Raw genomic sequence first — 22221 nt, forward strand, 5'->3', positions numbered from 1 at the left:
AAAACTTCCAGACCGCGGACATCTTGTCTTTGCGCTAGACTAGCATACTCTTCTTGAGCCCGCAACACGTGTCATCTTCGTGCTATGTCACAGAAAGCACCAATCAAAACTCCACATGGCCAGCAATGAGCAAGTGAAGTGGTTCAACAAACCGAAATAATCCATCATTTATCGGCTTTCATTTATCGGCCTAATTTTGCTATCGGACAGATAACCGATAATATAAAAAATAAGCAGTTATCGGCCGATAACGATATGCCGGCCGATATATCGTGCATCCCTAATATTTTGATAATCAGAAAGAAATTTACTCCAAGGACTCTGTTCTTATCAGTAATTCAGTTCAGAGAAAGAATAAAAAGACTTGAAACAAGTATTTTTGTCAGCATGAACATTTACTTTTGCCATGTCATATAACAAAAAAGTGATATTAACTAGAAATCAAGTTTTCATGTGTTGTAACTTAGTTTTATTTTAATTCCACAAATTTTTCAAAAAAATTACAAAATACTCAAATGGGGAGAACACAGGACTCACAATTTGCCTTAATTATCTCTACTTTTTGTTTACACCGTGTCATCCCATGGCGACTACTAATATATACAATAAGCTTCAAGATACCAGTATATATAAATCTTAGCAGTCAGAATGTACATTCTGCTATTGCCGCTTTGAAACAAGAAGCTAAACCATTGACAACACTCAACATCAAAGGTTTAAGACACAAAAGAGTGACGAAAGGAGAAAATGTTTAAAACAAAGAAAAATGCTGTATACATCGAGACAGAAAAAGATAAATGACAGTCCAATTACAGAAAGTGATGATCCATTTTGGGCTTATACTGTTGGTGAGCTTTAACTGTACGCTCGTAAAAGGCCCAAATTCCAGCAACAAAAGGTAAATGAATTTTTTACATTTGTAAAACTGAAAATACTGCATGTAACAGTCAATGATTGCTATCGAACAGCCTCGACATGATGGAGACAAACTAAAGAGGCCTCATGCATCATGGGTAATGCTCAGATGGTCATCTCTACTAATGTGAACACATGCACACACACGTACAGAGACTCAAATCCAAGCTCTACGTATCTCGCTCACCATTTCCCCAGGCTTCACAGTGAGAATGGTTTCATGAATTTGTACAGTAGATCTGGAAAATGATTGTGTGAGCAGCTTGCAAGAGAAGTCCAAGACAAATTGGGTAAATGGGGGGCGTTGCCATCTTTACCAGCACCCTTCAAAGTGTAAAACTAGCCATAAAACAACAGATAATGTGCATTTAGATGTGTTAGGATTACTTAAAGCACGATCGGTTTGCAATCTGTAAGTACTTCAACGTGGAACCAGCTGAATGATGAACTCGGTTCACTTTCGACACAACTGCTTTGGTACACAAAAATCAACACTAAAGACTTTTAAAATGCACTTGCTCACATTTCAAAAAAGCCAATTAGTCGAATAACAAGTCTTTGAGATTAATCAGTGCAATATTTTTCTTTACAAAACTCAGCACCACCTCCTCTTCAAGTTTTTCGAATCGAGTTCAGCCATGAGAGGACAAACAAGGTCATGATGTCATGGACGACTGTCAATATACGGAGAAAAAAAATCGAATTAAAACAAAACAAATACATTTTTTTTTGGATTAAAACCTGGTACCGTTCTCCCAGCATCCCGGCTTAATGGACCGAACCATCTGACATGGTTACCTGCTCTAATAGTGAGTGTCACCTCCTTCCCCCTCTTAAACAAGGGATGACACTTCCGAAATTATTATAGTGGAGGTCTAACAACTTGGTTAGGAATACACACCTAATAATAATTATAATAATAATAATAATAGTAATAATTATATGTATATATATATTTATATACTATTTACAGACTCAAAAAAACGCCATGCTGCAGCTTCTCTTAACATTATGAAAACTTCCTACAATGTATTAAAATAAACATTGAATTTAAGATAGCACTTTTCAGATATAACCGCCCGACTGTTCTGTTCCTTTAGCCCCCAGTTAGCACAGTGACAAAGTATCTGGTATTCTAGCACCTACAGAAACATCAGGGAAGATTCGCAGAGTATGTTCATGCAGGAAAGTCACAATCAGTCTTGTGGACGCCGTCACTACTTGAACAATATACAACCCCCCTACCACATCCCAAACAAAAGTCAATGTCCTAACAAAAAGGTCCGGAATAGTGAAGAAAGCTGACAGGAGAAAAGAGGTTCCTCAGACGATCCTTGTCAGTTTGTCAAACTTAAAATGTTCCAAGGACATGCGTGTGACTCTTCTGCTGATCTCTGGGAGTCCTCGGCTGATCACAGCTGCTTGTCGCTCTCTTTCTTCAACCGGCTGAAACGGAACAGACGGAAAAAATTTACATTTACGCATAAGGCAAATGCTTGGTATACATTTTTTTTTATCAGCATGCATTCTTACCTATAATAGTCCTCTTGTCCCGGCAGAGGTCCTCCGTGCATGTGGTGATGACCGTGTAGCCACTGCTGCTCCATGGCCAGTCTCTGTAACTCTGCAGACTGTGCATGCATGGCCTGCAGCTGGTGTGCCGCTGACATGGGTGGCGGTAGCCCGCCTGGCATATCTCTGGGATACGGACCACCTACCAGAAAACACAACATGGTTATTGACTGAACCAAGTACAAAGTCATACATGCTCACTTATGTGTCGAAGTCTTACCGAACACAGGGTGTCGAAGCATCTCTTGTTCGTGGGGATGCTGTCCGAGCAGTGGGTTGGGGATGGCTCCGGGCGGGTAAGGGAATCGGGCGAGGTGCGGTCCGGCTGCCAGCGGGTCTACGAGGGGGTGTCCCCCAGAACCTGGAGGGCATACAAGACATTCACCACCACCTACTCCGTGTCAGTAGCTTTTTGCAAGGGTTCATAGTCATCATCACATAAAACATCACATTTTTGTGACCCTGTCTGTAAAAAGCCAGCTGAAAGACTGCCTACATATGATCATCATACATATAGTCTGTTTAGATATAACTTTGATATCTGTAATATTGACTGAGTAAGGATTGAAATCAAACTTTGATGTTCCTACACTCATAATAAGATTATGAGACTTTAACCTGGATTTCAAAGGCAGGGTCACGTACGTACATACTACTGAAAGCATTGACATTCAAAAGTAACATCAAAGCTTAAAGAGATAGTTCACCCAAAAATGAAAATAATGCCATTCATGACGTTCCAAACTCGTAAGACTTCCGTTCACCTTCGGAACTCAGTTTAAGATGTTTTATATTTAGTCCAAGAGCTTGTTGACTCTTCATTGAAAATCTATCATGTCCAGAAAGGTAATAAAAACATCATCAAAGTAGTCCATGTGACATCAGTGGGTCAGTTACAATGTGTTGAAGCATCGAAAATACATTTTGGTCCAAAAACAACAAAAATTACGACTTTATTAAGCATTGCCTTCTCTTCCAGGTCTGTTGTGAAGCGTACACGCAAGACTAAAGTCATGTGACTGCAGTGACGCGACTGACGTGTGCGCCCCAACTGTTTTTTTTGGTGCGCCTGGGCTTCGTTTGCAGTCTGAGGGAGACGCACGCTGTAAGTCTGAAAAAAAACCCTTTTCAAACATGTTTGAGGATAACACGTCATCCGCGTCACTGCAGTCACATGACATTAGTCTCACGTATGCGCTTACAACAGACACAAAAGAGAAGACAATGCTGAATAAAATCGTATTTTTTATTTTTGAACCAAATTTTCGATGCTTCAACACATTCTAACTACGTCACATGGACTACATTAATGATGTTTTTATTACCTTTCTGGACATGGATAGTATACCGTATATAGATTTTCAATGAAGGGTCAACAAGCTCTCAGACTAAATCTAAAACATCTTAAACTGTCTGAAGATGAACGGAGGTCTTACGAGTTTAGAACAACATGAGGGTGAATCATTAATGACATCATTTTCATTTTTTGGTGAACAATCCCTTTAATGCAATTACAGTTTTTCATATTTATGTTTTAAAGCAAACAAGCTTGTGAAATTAATGAAACATGCTAAAATGTTAAATACATAGCTCACAATAGTAAAAATATTTAATACAACAACATTTATTTTCAGAATGGTATAAGACTTAGTATAGCTTGTTAACAAAAACATACAACACACATAGAAAACAGAATGAGAATTTCCTCACCTTGATGCAATGGGTCCTGTTGGTGCAGGTGTAGGTGTGAATGGATGTGCGAGTGCTGATGGTGGTGTGGCGTCACATTGTACATCTGCAGCCGCTGTATGTGATCGTTAGCCACAGAAGCCATTCGTTCGGCATGTAGCCTCTCGGCTAGCCGATCGGGGTAGCCCATCTCAGGCCGCAACTGAGGTCCGGACAACGCCAGCCGCTCCCTCTCCAGCGGGTTCAGACCGGGGTGAAAGGTGGCAAATGGATGAGGGCCAGCCATGGGAGGGAGACCGATAGGCCCGTGCCGGGCAAAGTGCTCCATTGGGTTAGCGGAAGGATGCAAACCGTCCAATTCTGGAGGTTTGACCTCAAAGCCAGGCTTCATCCTCTCCATCCTGAGCTCTCTCTCTCGGATCTCCCGCTCTCGGATCTCTCTGTCCCTAAACTCGCGTTCGCGCATTCCGGGATCCGCGTTGTATAGGCCAGGCATGTGATAGGCCAGGAGAGGGTCTGAGGGATTGAGCGAAACAAAGAACGGATGATTGCGGTTGGTGGGCGACATGACGTGGGGCCGGGCGTATTCGCTGAGCGTCCGCAGGGCGGGCGTGTCGGGGCCGATGTACGGGGGCACAGTGGCGATGGTGGTGGGTGGTGGATCGAAGGGCGTTCGCACGTGAGCCGATCCTGGCATCTGAGGATCACCCATGCGACCCTCGTGGGAAGAACTGGATGCCTTCTGCATGGAGAGAAAGAGTGGATGTTAAGAAATGAGCAATGTGCAGAATTCTTAACAAAATAAATTAACCCCCAACTTACGGCAGCTCTCTCCGCTTCTTTTTCTCTCTCCCGCTCCCTCTCTCTCTCCTTTTCCCGCTCTCTCTCTTTCTCTTTTTCTTCTCGTGCTTTTTGTTCAGCTTCCCTCTTGGCTTTCTCCAGTGCCTCCTCCCTTTTCTTTGCCAGTTTCGATGAGGCCAGGGGTGTGAAGTAGAAGTCTGTTCTGGCACATGTGTTGTAACCTCGGTCCAGATACTTGTAGAACCTGCAAAACAGAATAGACATGTAGATCATTACTTCAGCACCTCTACAAAAATTTAGAGAATAATTTTATAACAAGTCATTTTACAGCGTGAAAGTCTTTATTGTTATGTGACAAAAACATTATGGCAAGTGCAGAAATCTTCCTGCAGGCCATTTGAGGCAACGCAATTACTTTGTGACATATAAATAACCTCTGGCATGTGCTGTTATTTATTCTACGCTAAAGCCACTCGATCAGTCTTTTTAATCGTAAGTGCCATAATGAACTGCTACCTTTGTGCATTAGTGACCTTATTGCTATTCACCGCAAGCAAATGTGAGACAAGGCCACAACAGCTCTACAAAGACATACTCAGTTTTGATGGAGGCATTCGCTGCTATGTTGCAGTCATTAATCTATGCTCTGTACGCTTGATGACTGCCGAGCGCCAAAAAAGCTGATGCAGGTGCATTGCACACTAACACGAGCGTACTTTGTATGCTAAGCAAAAACTAGTCAACTTGCAGTGAAGGTGTGCGTGTTATGTACCGTGCTGACTGGCTGGCGTGACTTGGAGTGTTGACGACGGTGGGTGGAGGTGAAGGGCTCCTCTGTGGAGGTGGAGGACTTTCCGGTTCCTCCGTCTCATCTAGAGGCTCCTCTTTAATTTGTACAGGTGGCACAGTGGAGGGTCCCGAGCAGGGCGTGCTGCTGACCGACGCGGGCAGCGGCATGGATATGGAGGATGACGGTGGCTGTTGCAGCGTAGGCATGGAACTCGTTGCAGAAGATGGAATGGCGGAGGGTGACACGACGGGCGAGCTGCCTGGCATGAAGGAATGAGGAGGAGGAGGAGGGAAGGGCGGTTGAGAAGGTGCTGAATGAGAAGTCGAAGGAAGAGGAGGAGCCGGAGGAGGCACCTGACTTCCTGTAGCTGGCAGGTTTTGGGACTGGGTGAGTATTGGAGGTTGGACTGGTGGAGGTTGGAGCTGCTGGTTTTGCGACATGAGTTGCAATGGAGGCGGATGGGCGGGGGGAGGATGGTGCGTGGATAGAGAGCTGAGGGGCTTTAAGGCTGGCGGTGGGGGGAGATTGGAAGGCATTTGTGGGAATGGAGGGTGGTTTGAATGTTTGTGTGATTGAGGGTTCGAAATCTGTGGGATAGGAGTGGTAGGTGGAGGTTTGATGTGGGGCATGGGCAATGGCGCTGGCGGTAAGGGCTGCTCTCTGGGAGGCTGGCTGCTGCTTTGTGAGGAGGTCTGAGATTGGGATGGAGGGGTGTGAGGTCGCTGCGCCTGACTCGAAAGAGGTGAAGGAGGCACCTGAGACTGACCCATTGGGAAGGGCTGAGGGGGTAAAGCATGAGGGTGAGGCATGTGTGATGGCCCTGCCTGCAGAGGGTGGCCCATGGGCGGCATGGGGCCGTGTAGTGGAGGCTGCAAGGACTGAGGGCCGGACTGAGAAGGTGGTGGGGGCTGAGGTATGCCCTGCAGAGGGGAATGGGGTGAGGGTAACCTTTGCACCCCTGACTGGATGAGAGCGAGCGGACCCGCTGGAGGTATCTGCTGAGGTGGCATGGAGGTGGTGGGGGGAATCGAGGGGGATGACTGGGAAGATAGTGAAGGTGCGCCTGAGGTTGGAGGTGTGGATGCTGCAGCCGATGGGGGTGGAGCTGGGGGTAGAGCTCCTGTCTGACACTGGATAACTGGAGGATGCTGGCCCTGGAGGATCTGCTGCTGCTGCGCAGAAGAGTCTGAATCGCTTTCGTTGTCCCGTGGGCTGGGAATGCTAGGGGAGGAGCTACGGTTGTCCTGGTCAATGTCCTTAGGATCACTGCTTCCCTCGTCATTCACGCTGCGACCGTCTGAGCTCTCCCCCTCGCCTTCTCCCTCACACTCAGAGGGCGAGTCCGGCCGACTCAGCTCCTGTGGAAGAAAGGAGAAGGTTAGTAAACTTGGACACACTTGTGCTGGCTTATAAAAAAATATCAAAACAAATACAACACTATTTCATAACTACATTAATACACTACAAATAAAATGTTTCCACCGCTATCAATAGCCGATTATTCAGGCTGATATCGGCAGATACTGATAGTTTGGTGGTTATATTAACTTGCATGAACTAAATTCTGAAGATTAAAGGCGGAGTGCACAATTTCTGAAAAACACTTTGGAAAAGGGAGTCGGGACGAGTACCAAAACACACTTGTAGCCAATCAGCAGTAAGAACATGTCTACTAACCGACATCGTTGCCCGGGTTGCGTATGTGTGAGGCGGATCTATCAAAAGAAGGTCTAGATTCTATTGGGGTAGGGGCGTGTTTGTTTAGGTGATTTAAAATGTCAACATTGAATTTCAGAGATCATGGACCCTGCCTTTAAATTTAAAAATGTAAAAAAAAAACAATTGCTTTTATCGACCGATACCGATTAGTGGTCGATATTTTGTTGCATCTCTAATTTAAAGAATACGAAACCACTTTGCATAATGCTGATGGAAGCAAAAAATGCGTAAAAAAATGTGTTGATAGTTAAGTGATAATATCTAAGTTAAAGCTATGGTCTACGATTTCAAAGATTGTTCATTATTAATAACCTCGTTTAGATGCTGGTTATGGTTCTACAGTAACATCCTAACAATATGAAGAGAAAAAAGAATTAAAAAAATCCATTCAGTCTATTGGGTGTATGGTAGCAGATAAGTTGACCAATGTAAACTGTCCGGCCGGACAGCTTACATTGGTTAACTGCTCTCATCCAATCCCTGCTACATTTGAAAATCCACCTCGTGCTCACGTCTCCACCCCATCGCACACCACCCCGCCCCTCTCGTGCCTGCGACATGAAATTTGTGTCAGTGTATGGTAGCTAGCGATGCAGCAACATCTGACTAATGAAAAAAAACTAAACAACAGCAGCAAGCAGCCCTTGCTTGTTCCTACAGTAAAGGTTGGAAGAAAAAGGAAGTCTGTTGAAGAAAGAGCAGAGGTTAAAAAAAGTGAAAAATGCCGGACTCTAAGTAAAATCAATATATGGTCCGCCATTGACCGTTCGAGGAAGCTTCAGGGAGATTTGGGGATGAAAACCGACGCCGACACAGCAGACTTTTTTTTGAACAGGTACGCATTTATTTATACTTTTATTGTGTGAGGTGTTACATAAATTCAGTCTGACAACATGCTGTCGGTCGGCATCGGAATGTTAGCCGTTTAGCATCGCGTATCACGGGTCAAAGTAATTATATTTATAAAGATTGTGTGAGGTGTAACATAAATATGTTATAATCAATCTGACAACATGCTCATGCTGCCGGTCGGCATTGGAATGTTAGCCGTTTAGCATCGCGTATCACGGGTCAAAGTAATTATATTTACAAAGATTGTGTGAGGTGTAACATAAATATGTTATAATCAATCTGACAACATGCTCATGCTGCCGGTCGGCATTGGAATGTTAGCCGTTTAGCATCGCGTATTACGGGTCAAAGTAATTATATTTATAAAGTCATTTCTTGAAGCTCAGGAGGGGAAACGTATGCCAAACGTTGTTGTGAAAGTAAATAATGTCAATTACAATCATAATTGTAATTGTTCATTCCTTCAAGGCTTTATGTGTTTACTGCTCGGTAAATCTCTGTTCTGATGTTTACTACCAGTGATCACAGCTTGAATGAATGACGTTGTTCAGGTCGTTTCCCGGTGGGAGGGATCAGGTAGCACAGAGGGGCGGGATGAGTTTTTTAAAACTTACTAACCGTCTCAGGCTTTCTCGACCGATTTTCAACATCGTAGACTACAGCTTTAAGAGCATTTCAAATGTGTGTTTAAAAGCTTCCTTAAAGTGACACCATGTAATTTTTCAACCTTCATAATAAATTTTCAAGACCCTTGTGATAGTACATCGACTTTAAATAGGTTGAATGACATGTCTACCATAGCCTGACGGGGTCTGTATCACTTTTACTCGTATTTTAAAACTTAGGGTTTCTGGTAGTAACCAGAGCACAAAAAAAACTACAAAATTCGACTGCTTTACGGCATACGTCACTTCCTCCACACAATTTGTTTTTAACGTGAATTTTGCTGGAGGGTACTTAAGGAGTGTAGAGAGCAGTTTCTATTATGTGACTCTGTGGCTCAGTCTTTAGTGTCACGGACCTATGACACGGGCGACCCGGGTTCGATTCCCCTTTAAGGCAATTTTTTATATAAACTGTTGATTCATACATAAATGCGATGTTCTTTATAAATTACGGCGATTATATTGCATATAGTTCCCTGTATTCAGATGCTGTGTTCACGTATTTACCTTTCTTTTACTGTGTCTATGGTATTTACATTACAATCCAAGATGCTACAGCAGTCAAACTTGCTCACAGTGTAAAACCAAACCCTACTCATTCACCAATCAGATCCGAGCGTTTCTCTCTTCTCTCTTCCTCATTTGCTGCGTTCCGCTGTCACTCGCGTGACGTATTACAAAGCGGCAGACCTAAACGCATGGGTTTACTTGGATTTGGAGCGATTTTCACACAAAAAAGAGGAATAACGAGCGCCATTTCGGAAAATCCTGGTGGCGAGGGAGAGAGAGAGGATGCAACAATATTTGTTTGGAAAAAGGCAAGGAAATACGTCTGGTCGTTTCTGAATTGGAAGGCTGCAGCCTCCGGAGGTCAAATATGCAGGCTGCACACGTCATCAAGCCTGGGTTATTAAGGTAAACTGAGCATTACATTCGCAAGTCATAAGCATACTGCAACAATTTACGATTAACTATGTATAATAGTCAACTTTGTAATTGTTAATATTGTGAAATAAGAGAGTCTTGAAGACGTATACAGCTTAGAAATACGACATCCGGAGGCTGCAACCTTCAGATTGAGAAATGGCTTCTGCCACGACGAGTTCCTCATCAGAAAGTTGTAACATGACTGCGTTTCTCCCTGTTGTCTCAAAATGCTGATCGTTTAGCATTTTAAATGTTTAGTTTTTAGTTTAGTTTTAAGGTTGGCCAGTTCCTTTCCTTTGCGACAGTGCTGCGGCGCTTGTGGGCTCTAGGGGCGCTAGAAGTGAAAAATACGTGTCTAGCACCCCCTAGTGGCCAAAAAGTTTCATGGTGTCCCTTTAAAGGGATACTTCACCGATTTAGCATTCAGCTTTGTATCTGTAGAAACCCGGCAGTATTACTGAATGACCATGTTTCCCTCCATCATTTCCCCCTGAGAGGAGAGATATCTGCATTTTGGTTCTGCAAAAAAGTCCTCCGATGATGCAAAAATCGTCATATTACATCATCGGAGGACTTTTTTGCAGAACCAAAATGCAGATATCTCTCCTCTCAGGGGGAAATGAGGGAGGAAAACATGGTCATTCAGTAATACTGCCGGGTTTCTACAGATACAAAGCTGAATGCTAAATCGGTGAAGTATGCCTTTAATGAACCCACCTGGGCAATTTTGTAGCATAAGAGCTTGTTTCTACTTAACTAGTAATCTAGGACAGGTGTTCAATGCATTAGACACTTACCTGTGTTTTAGACTTCTTTGCGCTCGTCCTCTCCGACTCCTCTGTGTCAGACGCTCCTTTCTCTCTCTGACGCTTGACACTCTTCATAGGTGATGGCGCCTCTTCCTTTATCTTCTGTTATGACAAAATGAGAAATGTAAGTTTTTCTGCAGTCTCATTCCTTCCAGAAAAAGGCAGGTTTTTTTGGGATTGTTGCGGGCAAAAATCCTTGATCTTGCGGCCCGTTTTCTAAAAAATTATGATGGAATATGCGTGATATTTATCACATTTAATGCGATCAAATTGCGGGAACTTGCAAAAACTGTTTGGAGCTTTTCAATGATGTTCACGTCACATATTCACGTAACTTCATAACGTTCCCATGACAACATGGGGACATGGCTGTGCTTGTGTGAAGTAAAAGCAAAATTTTTCAACTTTCTACTAAGATATGCGTGATTTTGTTACGAAAAATTATCATGCAAGCTCTGCATATTTAGCGAACAGAAATCTGCAATTTATGCTGCGAAAGTGTGGCGTATTTGAAAAAATGCAGACTTTGGCTGATTATACATTGAATCATGCGATCGCTTAATTGTGTTTTAAGGGCTGTTGTAATGAATCATACCTTGCTGGGTTTCTTCATCGAGTCAGTCTTGCTGTCAGTGCTGGAAGTGCTGGCTGCACTAGGTGAGGTACGCCCACTGGACCGCAGATCCTCATTGGTCGGTGAGGCTCTGCCATCTGGGCTGGCTGTTTGCTTCTTGCGGCCACTTCGTAGCGTTGACATCTGAACCGAACCGAGTAAATATTTAATGTAACAAATGGTGTAAAACAGATTTTTTTTATAAAGTAATAAAATGAAAGGGAGGCTTTCCATTATTAAAATTACAACTGGTTTTTATAATTGCAAATATAAATACAATGTGTTAAACATGTCTTACCGAGCCGCGGTTCCGTCGAGTCCTCATGCTATGCTTCCCACTGAGTCCATCATCCTCCTCTTTGACGGGTTTGAACATAAACGGTGGCGGGTCCACGGGCTTCTCGATGGGGGGCAGCTCTCCGTACTTCTTAAAGTGGATACGGCAGTCCGTGCACAGCAGGATGTTCTCGCGACCCCCGTGGTGCCAGTCCTTGGAGGCTGTAAATAAATTTAGGTTAAGCCAAGTTCTGCTTATTAAATGTTACAGTGACCGAAAGAATGTGATCTTGGGTACGCATGGCATCTCAACTCGCACCTCATGGGAATGCTAAGCTCAGAAAACATTGTACTCCATAATGTGACTGTACCACTATCAGAGGTATGATTGATATAAATGCCAACTGTATTTAACAGATCAGAGGATTTAATGAGGTAAACAAATGAGTGACTGTCAGACTGGATCAAATTAGATGTGACATGTACTGATGTCCATCTGCCAGAAGAGTAAGAGGGTGGGCAGTAGCGCAGTCTCACACAGAGTAATTGTAAGCCCGCAGAGAAGATTATTAGTTTTTATAAGGGAGTATGCTCATCTGTCTTATATCATTACAGTAACGGGTTAAAATCTTGATACTTTACCTGAGAAGGCATGAAAAAAATCTTAAGTATATATATACATATATATACATATACATACATATATACTGATTGATTTAGTCGATTTTCTAACAAGCAAAAATGTTCTTTTTTAAAGCTATTAAAATTTGGATTTTTATTTATGCAGCTTTAAATTTAAGTATGAAAACAAGAACTCACTTGTAGTGAAACAGTGTCGGCAGGCGTAGCCCTTCAGTTCCTGCTCGCTGTCCTCACTGTCAAAGTCATCTTCACTGGCTGAGCTTAAGTCCACTGAATAAGAAAAACACACTGGTTATTGGTTACCATGGCTCATAGCATGATAACTACATCAGCAAGACATAAAAGGCCTGCTGCACTTATTAATTCATTATTAGTGCTACTTTGAGGTAACTAGTACATATAATTAGGCGGATTCCTCTGTGTTCTGCCTTTTATTGGATATGAGATTTCAGCTGTTTACTCTGAAGAATCACAGAGGGGGATCCGTCTTTTGGAAAGGAGTTTCAGTACTGAGAGTTTCAGGGATGTCATGTTTAGCTGTGACAGAGTCTGTTTACTGTCTCTAGGGGAAAAAGGCAAAATAAACTTACAGAACTCGCTGGAAGGAGGACGGGACGGAGTGTTGACGGGAGTGGAGGCGGTACGAGTCTTGATCCGGCGGAAGACGGGTTGTCTGCGGTGCCTACGGTGGGCTCTGCAGCTAGCAGCCTCTGGGGTTTTCTTCCAATAATAATAAAAGGTAATCAACTCACCCTGTGACAGAGGAAACATGGGAACACATTTTAGGACAAGAGTGGTTTGGACATAAATATGTGTTGGTAGTTTGTGAACACAACAACCCTACAATATAAAAATTCTATCTCCCTCCTTTTTTAATCTCCATTAAACCAATGTAGTTTCATTAGACATGCTGTTGATTAATCTGTTAAAGGAAACGCCACTGTTAGCTACTAGCTCCATTCATTCCTATGGCTCCAAACAGGGATGAATTAAGAAGCCACCAAACACTTCCATGTTTTCCCTGTTTAAAGACTGTTACATGAGTAGTTACACGAGGAAGTATGGTGGCACAAAATAAAACTTTAGTTTGGAGCCATAGGAATGAATGGGGCTAGGCTAAATGCTAACACATTCACGAAATGCTGTACAAAGATTAAAAGTGCACGAAAAAAGATAGGTATGTATTAATTCATCTAAGCTGAGGTAAGAACATAGTAAAATATTGAAAAACGGTGGTGTGTTCCTTTAATGTGACGTCACACTGATAAAGCCCCGCTCACAGTCATTCACTTACTGGTTAATTTTACCCAAAAGCTTTTCTAAATCTGTTTGTTAGCATGTTGTAGTGCCAATGCAGCTAAAGATACTATTGCCCCAGACTGTTTTCACAGGAATACCCATCTATTTTGAACTGAAAGCTGTAGCTCATTTGCATTTAAAGGTACACGCATAAAAACATTTAGGATGTGTTATACTAAATGATCTGTGGGGTATTTTGAGCTGAAACTTCATAGACACATTCTAGGCACCTGTGAGACTTATATTACATCTTGTTAAAATGGGCATAATAGGTGACCTTTAATACTAGAAAATGTGAACAGTTATCAACAAAATTTTGTTTTGATGGTCAAAATTGATGATAAATGTAAAGGTTTTAGCAGCATCTAGCGGTGAGACTGTGAATTGCAACCAACGGCTCAGTCCAAAGGTCACGAGTCGCTTTTGAAACGCATAGTAATGCCATGGTAGCCGCCACAGGACAAACACATTACCGTCTGATACAATATAGGGATGAAACACGCAATAAAATTTTTTTTGGCATTTAGGGCTACTGTAGAAACATGACAGACATTCAGGTAAGGCGATTCGCGGTTTCTGTAGATAAAACGGCTCATTCTAAGGCAATAAAAATATTTGTTTATTATGTAAGGTTTTTATACACCCCTAAAAACATATTTATGTATATTATATTCACTATCTGTCAACAGATCCTTGTAAATTTTACACATTGCACCTATAAAGATCTCAAGTGTCAAACTGACAATGCTACACTGAACATTTTTCAACATTAAGGTGGATAAAACTGGTTTAGTTTTCATGACAAACAGGGAGCGAGTGAGGTGGACGATTGCTCAGCGTGACAGCAAAGAGTTCTGGACAAAGAATCCATGCCGGGTTTGCCAGCAGGCCGGCTTGTTGTGCTGTGGCTGTGTCTGTCCCAGGATTAGGCAGGGAAGCTCTCTGAATGCCGGGATATTAGGATCAGTACATTGGTGGCTGCCTGGGTGGCAGGCGCTTGAATGGAAACAAAAGAACATGTCACGGAGAGCTTTGGCGCTACAAATAGGGAGTGAAATGGCTCCGAGCCCCTGCGCTAGAAGAGTCAATTGAACTTTAATCAAACATTCAGAGGGTGCGCTTGCCAGGGAGAAAGGCATATAAATCCCGAGCACAAAAGCCGGCCAGGAAATCAATACCCTACTGAAACATTAACACATGCAATCACGGATCAGAAGACGCTTTGCTGAGGCAGCCTGTGCAAATTAACCGTCGCCTTCCGGCTAGACTCAAAATAAAACACGTGCCCTAAAACTGTTGTTTGGTGGAAAAGCAATTATGCACTTCTCTTGAAGCGCTTTCTACCCTGTACCTTTCACGCTTCGTCTCTATCCGACTGAATCATTTGCCCGATTTTGGATATTCATTTCATGCCACCGCACTGGAGCGGACCGCGTGTCAATGGCAAGGCTTTTAACATGCTTTAATGTTTTAATGGTGCATGGATTGAACGAAGAGGACAGTCATGGGGTTTGACAGGGTCCGTTAAACTTGGACCAAATTGGGCTTGGGTGTCTTTAATGCGTATTGATTGCGTTCTCTCTTTGCTTCAGCTCTTTTTCTTGACATAAATTGGTCATTAAAACGCCGCACTCCCCGACACATTAACAGCTTTACGGCAAACGGCAGAAACTATTCTTGGCAGCGAGTGTAAAAACATCCAGTTTGAATCCTATCGGATTATTCATAGACCATTTTATTGCTCGAGTGAGTGAATTTTACGTTAAGATAGATTTGCTTGGGGTGCATGTTTTTTTTTAAATATGAGAGTATATGAAACACATTTACATGCAGCAGCCTGAAGGAAAAGCTATGAAACCCGGGCTGGTCTAAGCCACCATGTCTGACATGGGCAAACGCAGAAGATAAGTCTGGCACTTACAGCATCTTAAGGGCTTAGGCTGCCACTTATTCACTAGCAATCAAGGTATAGCATTATCGTCATCACAGAGCTCTTTGGAAATCATACAATCCTAATGCTTTGCCATTTAATATTTAAATCCGCTGTATATCGTGAAAAATAATGCTGAGATGCAAGTACGCCAATTTAACCAATGGAGGAAAATAAAAGGAAAAAGCACAACTAGGCTACTGGGTAGATGAGATTCACAGAGTTCACTAAATGGTTCCAGATGCATCCGAGTGGAATTTACCAATCACCAGTACAAGCTCCCACTTTAATGGATCCACGTACAAAGAATATCAATTATCGCAATTACATCAATTACTTGTGGGTGGTATAAACGTTTGCCAAATGAGAAAAACAAGGCTGACAAATTACTTATGTTCAACAAAGTTTCCCAGGCATCGCTATTTCTTGGCTCTCCTTAAAAGGATTGTAAGCAGTTGGTATAAGATCCATTTCAAAACCAATAATAGTAAATAGCTTCTAATAACTCTTTAGGTTAAAAACAAGCTCTGCGCTCCTGATACGATGAGGGGAACATGTCAAGGGGAACAGCCCGAGACTGCGTCAAAGAGCGAAAGCCTGTTGGCGGGGTCGGTCAGGGCGCAGGTGCAGGCCAAAAGATGGCAGGCGTCCTGATGTGAAATTTAATTGAAATGTGCAGATCAAAACTATTCGGCAGGACAGCAGGTTGGCTTTCTTCACTGTCTAATGACCGTTCACCATTGCACCACCCAGCCCTCCCTTTTTCATAGTTGCCCCAACGCTTTTTATTTTCCCCCTCCATTTGATGTGAGCTTTGAAGCATGAAACCTCAACTTAATGCTACAGTAGATAAAAAGAAAAGGTCATTTTAGCCCTCAACCATTTTGCCGGAGCACTTTATAGCTCTTAAACATCCTTGAGGGAAGGCAGACAGAAATTTCATTCACGTAATAACATAGGACGCCGCGCCGTGAAAAGAATCACTGTGGTCATTCAAAAGTAATTTAGTCCACATGCTATCAAGACAGGTGTCAAGGTTTGGGAACAGCGGACATCCACGGGCCACTGTAAAGTAGTAGTGATGTTTAATGCAATCTGCTGGTGCAGTATGTAGAGGAGCGAGGAACAAGGATCAAAAGAGTGATGAAATGTTTTGAGAGGATCATCTGTGATGATGACAAATTTCCTCGGGCGATAACCACATTGAAAAATCTCCTTTCAAGTTCGGAGAGAGGATATGGTGGAGGAAATATGATTTGATTAGAAGCGCGGAGGGGCTGTGCTAAGTTCTTCATCCCTCACCCGTTCCAGCGCTGCCCATTCTTTTTGACGTTCCTGGTTTGTTTGCCTGAGATAAAAAATGCAATATTTCTCAAGGTGCTGCACGGAAATGTGTCCTAGGTTTCCGCGCAGTGCAGAAGAACCTATTAGTCTTTTATATAGGGAGACGTCCTACTGTGAAGCAAAATAAAAGATGACATGTGGGGGAGGAAATGTGTCCCATGAGCTCCTATTTGTTGTGAAGGTTTGTGAAACATATAGTGAGTCAAATGCTAAGACTGACAGCATGAACAACAAAGCCAGGGCTTGTGTGTCAAGGTAGGTTTGTTGGAAGCAAAGCAACGATTTTGCTCAAATACCCTGAGGCATTAAAATGTCAAATTTTCATACGGTATACTGAAATATACTCAAGGCATAACCGTTCTATTATGTTTTCTTTATACGGTGGTTTGCAAAAACTGTGTTTATATAAAAGCAAGCTGATTGAAAAACAGGCGAGGTATGTTTTAAGCTGTGCAACATTTCCATCACTTTATGCGGTTAACGTACCCATTTAGATTTTTTTACCGCGTAGAAATACTCTAACTAAAACACACAAATCTTCACAAACAGCTTGTCCCCCTAGAGCCAGGATAAATGCGTAAATCTATGTGTGTGGAGGAATTTCCTCCATTAGCCCTGAATCTCAAAGCAGAAAATAACAGCGTGTACCAGAGAGCAAGAGATACTGACAACGTAAGCTGGGAATTATGAGACATTTCAGAATGCTTCCATCTGCAGTTTATTTCTGGAGGGTGGATTATCTGACAAGGAAGGGGCTTACCTCCTATCGTGGTACGAAGAAGCTTTTCCACCCCAAGAAACTGTTAACGCTAAGTAACGTGGGCATGTACATACACGGATGAAACTATGGTGGACCATTTGTAAGAAACCAGACTCTCAGCTGGACCTTTCGGTTGTCTGCCTGTCTGCGTGCAGGACGGGCGTGAGGCCTAAACTCCTGTATTTATACACTCATCCAAACTCAGGCCTGGACTTGAACAGATGGTTTCTGTTTTTCCTGGCAGATTTGTGACGAAGCCACAAAAGGCCCCTGCTTTGACAGCGAGCCAAACGGTTAAGGCTGTAGCTGGCGAATACAGGGGAAGGATAGCAGCAGAGAATGCAAGGGAGGGCAGGCGAGGGGGAGCGGACTGGAGGGAGAGAGAAAATGGAAGATAGCAATGGACAAATCAACCCTGCCTGATGAAATCCTCAGGAGTGTTTGCTTGGTTAAACAACGTTTTTTTAACATCGAAAACATTTGCTCACTAGGTACAAACAGACAATGTGCAGCTGTAAACATTAATGAGTTGAGTTGGCCGGGGTGCTTTCGTGAGATCGACTGTCCCTGTGTACACGCAGGGTGGGAGGAGTGTGTGGAGCTGACGGCAGAGTGAAATTTAAGCCTGGGTAGCAGCAAAAGCTAACAAGAAGTTTGACTAGTCTACAGTAACAGATTTTTACATTGACTGAAGAGCTGGACAAGGCGCTAATCATTCCTAAAAACTGTAAATAATTACACCAAACATTGATCAGACACATCGCTCATAGGATGTATGGAAAGACGCAACTTTTATGAGAAAGTTTTACAGTATACGGCTAAAGCAAACATGCTATAGAGTCCCGCAGGATGACATTTTTTTTTAGGGCAACCATGGAAGTTAGCGGGATACTGGTTCCCCTGCTAAAAAGCCAATAATTTTTTCCCATAGACTTTTGGATTATCACAAAAAAAATAAGCTCTGCGTTTAACAAAAGTCTATACATGTTTTGTCCAAAAAGATAATCTTCAACGATAAACACAACTTTGATAAATTTATAAATAAGTCTAAATGCATTTACTAGAAATAAAACGAAAACTAATTTAGATTTAAAAATTCATAAAAATTGTGTTTATCTGTGAAGATTATCTTGTTGGACAAAATGTGTAAGTATCAAACATTTATTAAACACAGAGCTTATTTTGCCCAACGACTAGTCGCAATTTATTGTTTGCAGAATAAAAGTTTACATATTAAATGTGTGTGTAAAGTGTATAATAATTATGTGTATATATAAGGCATCACCCCCGTATAATGAGTTTCAATTTCTCCCATCAAATCGACGGTTTAGAATACCACATTGCACAACAAAACGATTTAAGAACAGCTTTGTCCCAGCTGCGATTAATCAGATGAATGATTTGAATAAATATTTTTTATTATAATTAATTATTTATATATTTTATTCTGTTATTTTATGTTACTGTTCTTATGATGTCCTTTTAGTGTTGCTTTATGTTGCGTTTACACCAGCCGCGGTATAGAAATCAAGCGCGAGTGATTTCAATGTTAATTTAATGTGAAGACGCGTTGACGCGCGTCTGGAGGTCTCGCGGCGCGGATGAGGCGTTTGGCGCGGAAGACAAAATTCAGCCTTATTTGCGCCTCTAGTTCGCGCGAATGGTGCTTTTTGTGCATTTTGCTTTGACGCGATTTTGCGGCTGTCGCCGGAGTTACAAAATTTGAACTTTGCCGGATTTTGCGCCGCGTTAACCAATCAGGAGCCTGCTTGCTGCTGTGGCGGCAACCCCGCCCGGAGTCACTCATTCAGCATGAAGGCTTGATATTGTTCGTAAGCGGTCACCCGGAGCTATACGACACAAGTTCTTATTTCTATAGAGACAGGAAAAAAAAGGATCTCGCTTGGAAAAGTGTCAGTGAGGACATTGGGCAACATGGTAATTTGTAAATACACATTTCACTTTCGAGTCACGTGACGTTTATCGACCCGCGCTGTTTATTTTCCCCTTATAGTAAGGTGAATACAAACCAGAAACTCTCTTGATAAATGCACAATCAACATTAGCCATCCTGCAAACAGACAACCGCATAGCACTTTTTGCTAAGGATTTTGCCTCTGACGCGCGTCAAATGCTTTCTTTTTCCGTGCGTCTACTTCGCTCTAGACGCGCGAATGCATTCAAACTGTTCAAGCGGCAAACTAGGCGCGGTAGACACCATTTTGACGCCTGAAACGTGGTTGGTGTAAACGCAGCATTAGTGTTGTTTTTTATTTGTCTGTTTTGTCTGAGGAACTGTGAACTTGCCACTGAAACCTAATTTACCTAAGGGTATAAAATACAGGAACTTGAACTTGATAAATGTACACACATGCATGTTTATATGTAAGAAATATTTGCATGTGTATAAACATTTGTAGATATACATATAATTTTTTCATATATAAATATAAATTATATCAATATATGTTTTCCTTAAAATTATACATACATGTGTTTGTGTATATATATATATATATATATATATATATATATATATATATATATATATATATATATATATATATATACATAATATTTGTTCATGTACTGTGTATAATAATTATGTAAACAAAAACTTTTATTCTGCAAACGAATAGTCCTGACTAATCATTAGGCAGCCCTAGCTTATTTTTTATTAGGCATGCTTATTCATGCAACATTTCTAAAATATCATAACTAAAACATAACTATTAGAAAAAATCTAGATACTGTAGTACCTCCCTAAACAACTAGATCAGGGGTGGGCCACTGTCCTGCAAAGTTTAGCTCCAACCCTAATCAAACACACCTGAAAATCCTAATCAAAGGCTGTAGGATTACTTGGAAATGAGATACAGGTGGGTTTGATCAATGTTGGAGCTAAAATTTGCAGGACAGTGGCCCTCCAGGACCAGGAAGCCCACCCCTGAACTAGATAGTTGATTAGCTAGATACTTAAGGTTTGTTAAAAATCTGTAAACTATTATTAGATTAGTGTTAAGATTTTATGCAATAGCTCTGAATTTTAAACTGTCTTTATGACCAATTTTTACACTAAGTTCAGTTCTTATTGACAGTCAAAAAAAATGCCTAGTTATAAAAGCGGCAATGGAAATCACATTAAAAGTAGACGTCTATTACTGTAACCTTGCCCCAAAGTCAACAAATCCAACATCACCCGGCAAAACATGCCTCCATTCAAACATATTTGCCCAACCTTGTGGTTATATCAGGCAAATGGAAGTGAAAAAGCTGTGCTATGATGGCCTTGGCTGATAGATCAGGGTGTGAAAGGATGTTAAATAGACAGCGGATCCCTGCTGCGTTGCCGCTTTCTGTTGGAAAAGAAAGAACAAGCCAGGCTTTCGCAGGTCAACAAGGCACAAGCAGAGGAATCAGCAGTCGTGTTTCCCTGCTGTAAGCGCTTTTAACCGTTGGAGGCAAACTTATGCCGCAGCGAGCCTTTTTCATGGGGGTCGATCTCTTTAATCCGAAAGATCAAGTTGTACAGCTACAGCTTTGTTCGAAAACCAGACCAAAAATATAGCAAACACACACAGGGCACGTTTCCTGCAAACACACACAAAGGGCAACCATTTATCATTTATTTATTTGTATAGCCCTATCGAAAAACTGGCTAATCCGGCTAAGAATAGCCAGATTTACATCTTTTTCAATGTTTACATAAACAACATCATGTATCAGAGCAAGCAGGCTATTTTATCAAGCTTGGACAGCTGCTGACAAGTGAGCAAGCCACCAGTTTTAGCCATTATAATTAGTGCCCAGCACCGAATACACCTAATCACACAAGGGCCTCTCTAGGGCACCGGCTACAGGGCTAATGTCTTTGCAATGAATTCAATTTGACATTTATACAGATCGCACCAGGGCAAACATCTGCTACAAGGTTGTGCCGAGAACATTTCTATCATCTTGGCCATCTTAGCTTGAAAATTACAGGGCCCGAGGGCTACGACTGCCTCCTTACACAATTGGATCTTCACCTCCCCGCAACACCGGTGATACAACTGGATTACGGCACGGTTGCTTTATAGTAGGGCTGTTTTTCCAACGTAACGGAAAATGTCCTCTGTAAATCTCTCCCGGCAGTACAGGCTTCTCTTTTAAAGAGTTTATTTTCCTCTCTGTTGCCTTTCTTCATGCAGGTGCAATTTAACAATCCTGCTTTGGAGTGGGACCAGTTAGTCTATGCCCCCCTGAAACAAGGCTCTACCTGGCATAAAAGACGGGGGCAGATTTCCAAATGGTTAAAGCCAGTAGCTGAATACTATTAACAGTTTCAAATATATCAATGTTTGCCCAGTGCACCTTGTTTAAAATTAGAGGCACCTGGAAGCACTCACAGACAGAATGATCAGTTTTTAATTACACGGCTCTTTAAAATACTTGATACTGATTGGTCAATGGTGAGATTCTTTGGATATGTATTTAACTATAATGACCGTTAAACTATATAATTGACTGAGCTGTGCTAGTTTCATGTATGACACTAGAAGTCTGCGCATGAATACTTTTTTATTCTGGCTTATGCCGGTTTTATTTCGCACTCGCTTGCACCATGCTTTATTTCACA

The 22221-nt window shown here is 42.1% G+C and overlaps 1 protein-coding gene across 3 annotated transcripts in view; it reads right to left on the reverse strand.

Moving 5' to 3' along the window:
- Nucleotides 1-376: 376 nt before the first annotated feature.
- Nucleotides 377-22221, reverse strand: part of rerea (arginine-glutamic acid dipeptide (RE) repeats a) — a 137991-nt gene continuing 116146 nt past the window's right edge. For 2 of the 3 annotated variants that reach the window (XM_065285859.2, XM_065285860.2), the window contains 11 exons: nt 12861-13023; nt 12448-12540; nt 11651-11850; nt 11335-11496; nt 10728-10841; nt 5750-7125; nt 4999-5221; nt 4198-4918; nt 2708-2848; nt 2449-2629; nt 377-2361 (listed from right to left, as the gene is read on the reverse strand). In XM_065285859.2, the coding sequence (XP_065141931.1) occupies nt 2328-2361; nt 2449-2629; nt 2708-2848; nt 4198-4918; nt 4999-5221; nt 5750-7125; nt 10728-10841; nt 11335-11496; nt 11651-11850; nt 12448-12540; nt 12861-13023 (3408 nt within the window). In that variant the 3' untranslated portion in view covers nt 377-2327. Of the gene's footprint in view, nt 2362-2448; nt 2630-2707; nt 2879-4197; nt 4919-4998; nt 5222-5749; nt 7126-10727; nt 10842-11334; nt 11497-11650; nt 11851-12447; nt 12541-12860; nt 13024-22221 lie in introns of all 3 variants that reach the window. The other variant, XM_065285858.2, reaches the window with a different exon arrangement.

Source organism: Paramisgurnus dabryanus, chromosome 21, assembly GCF_030506205.2.
Source record: "Paramisgurnus dabryanus chromosome 21, PD_genome_1.1, whole genome shotgun sequence".
Taxonomy (NCBI): domain Eukaryota; kingdom Metazoa; phylum Chordata; class Actinopteri; order Cypriniformes; family Cobitidae; genus Paramisgurnus; species Paramisgurnus dabryanus.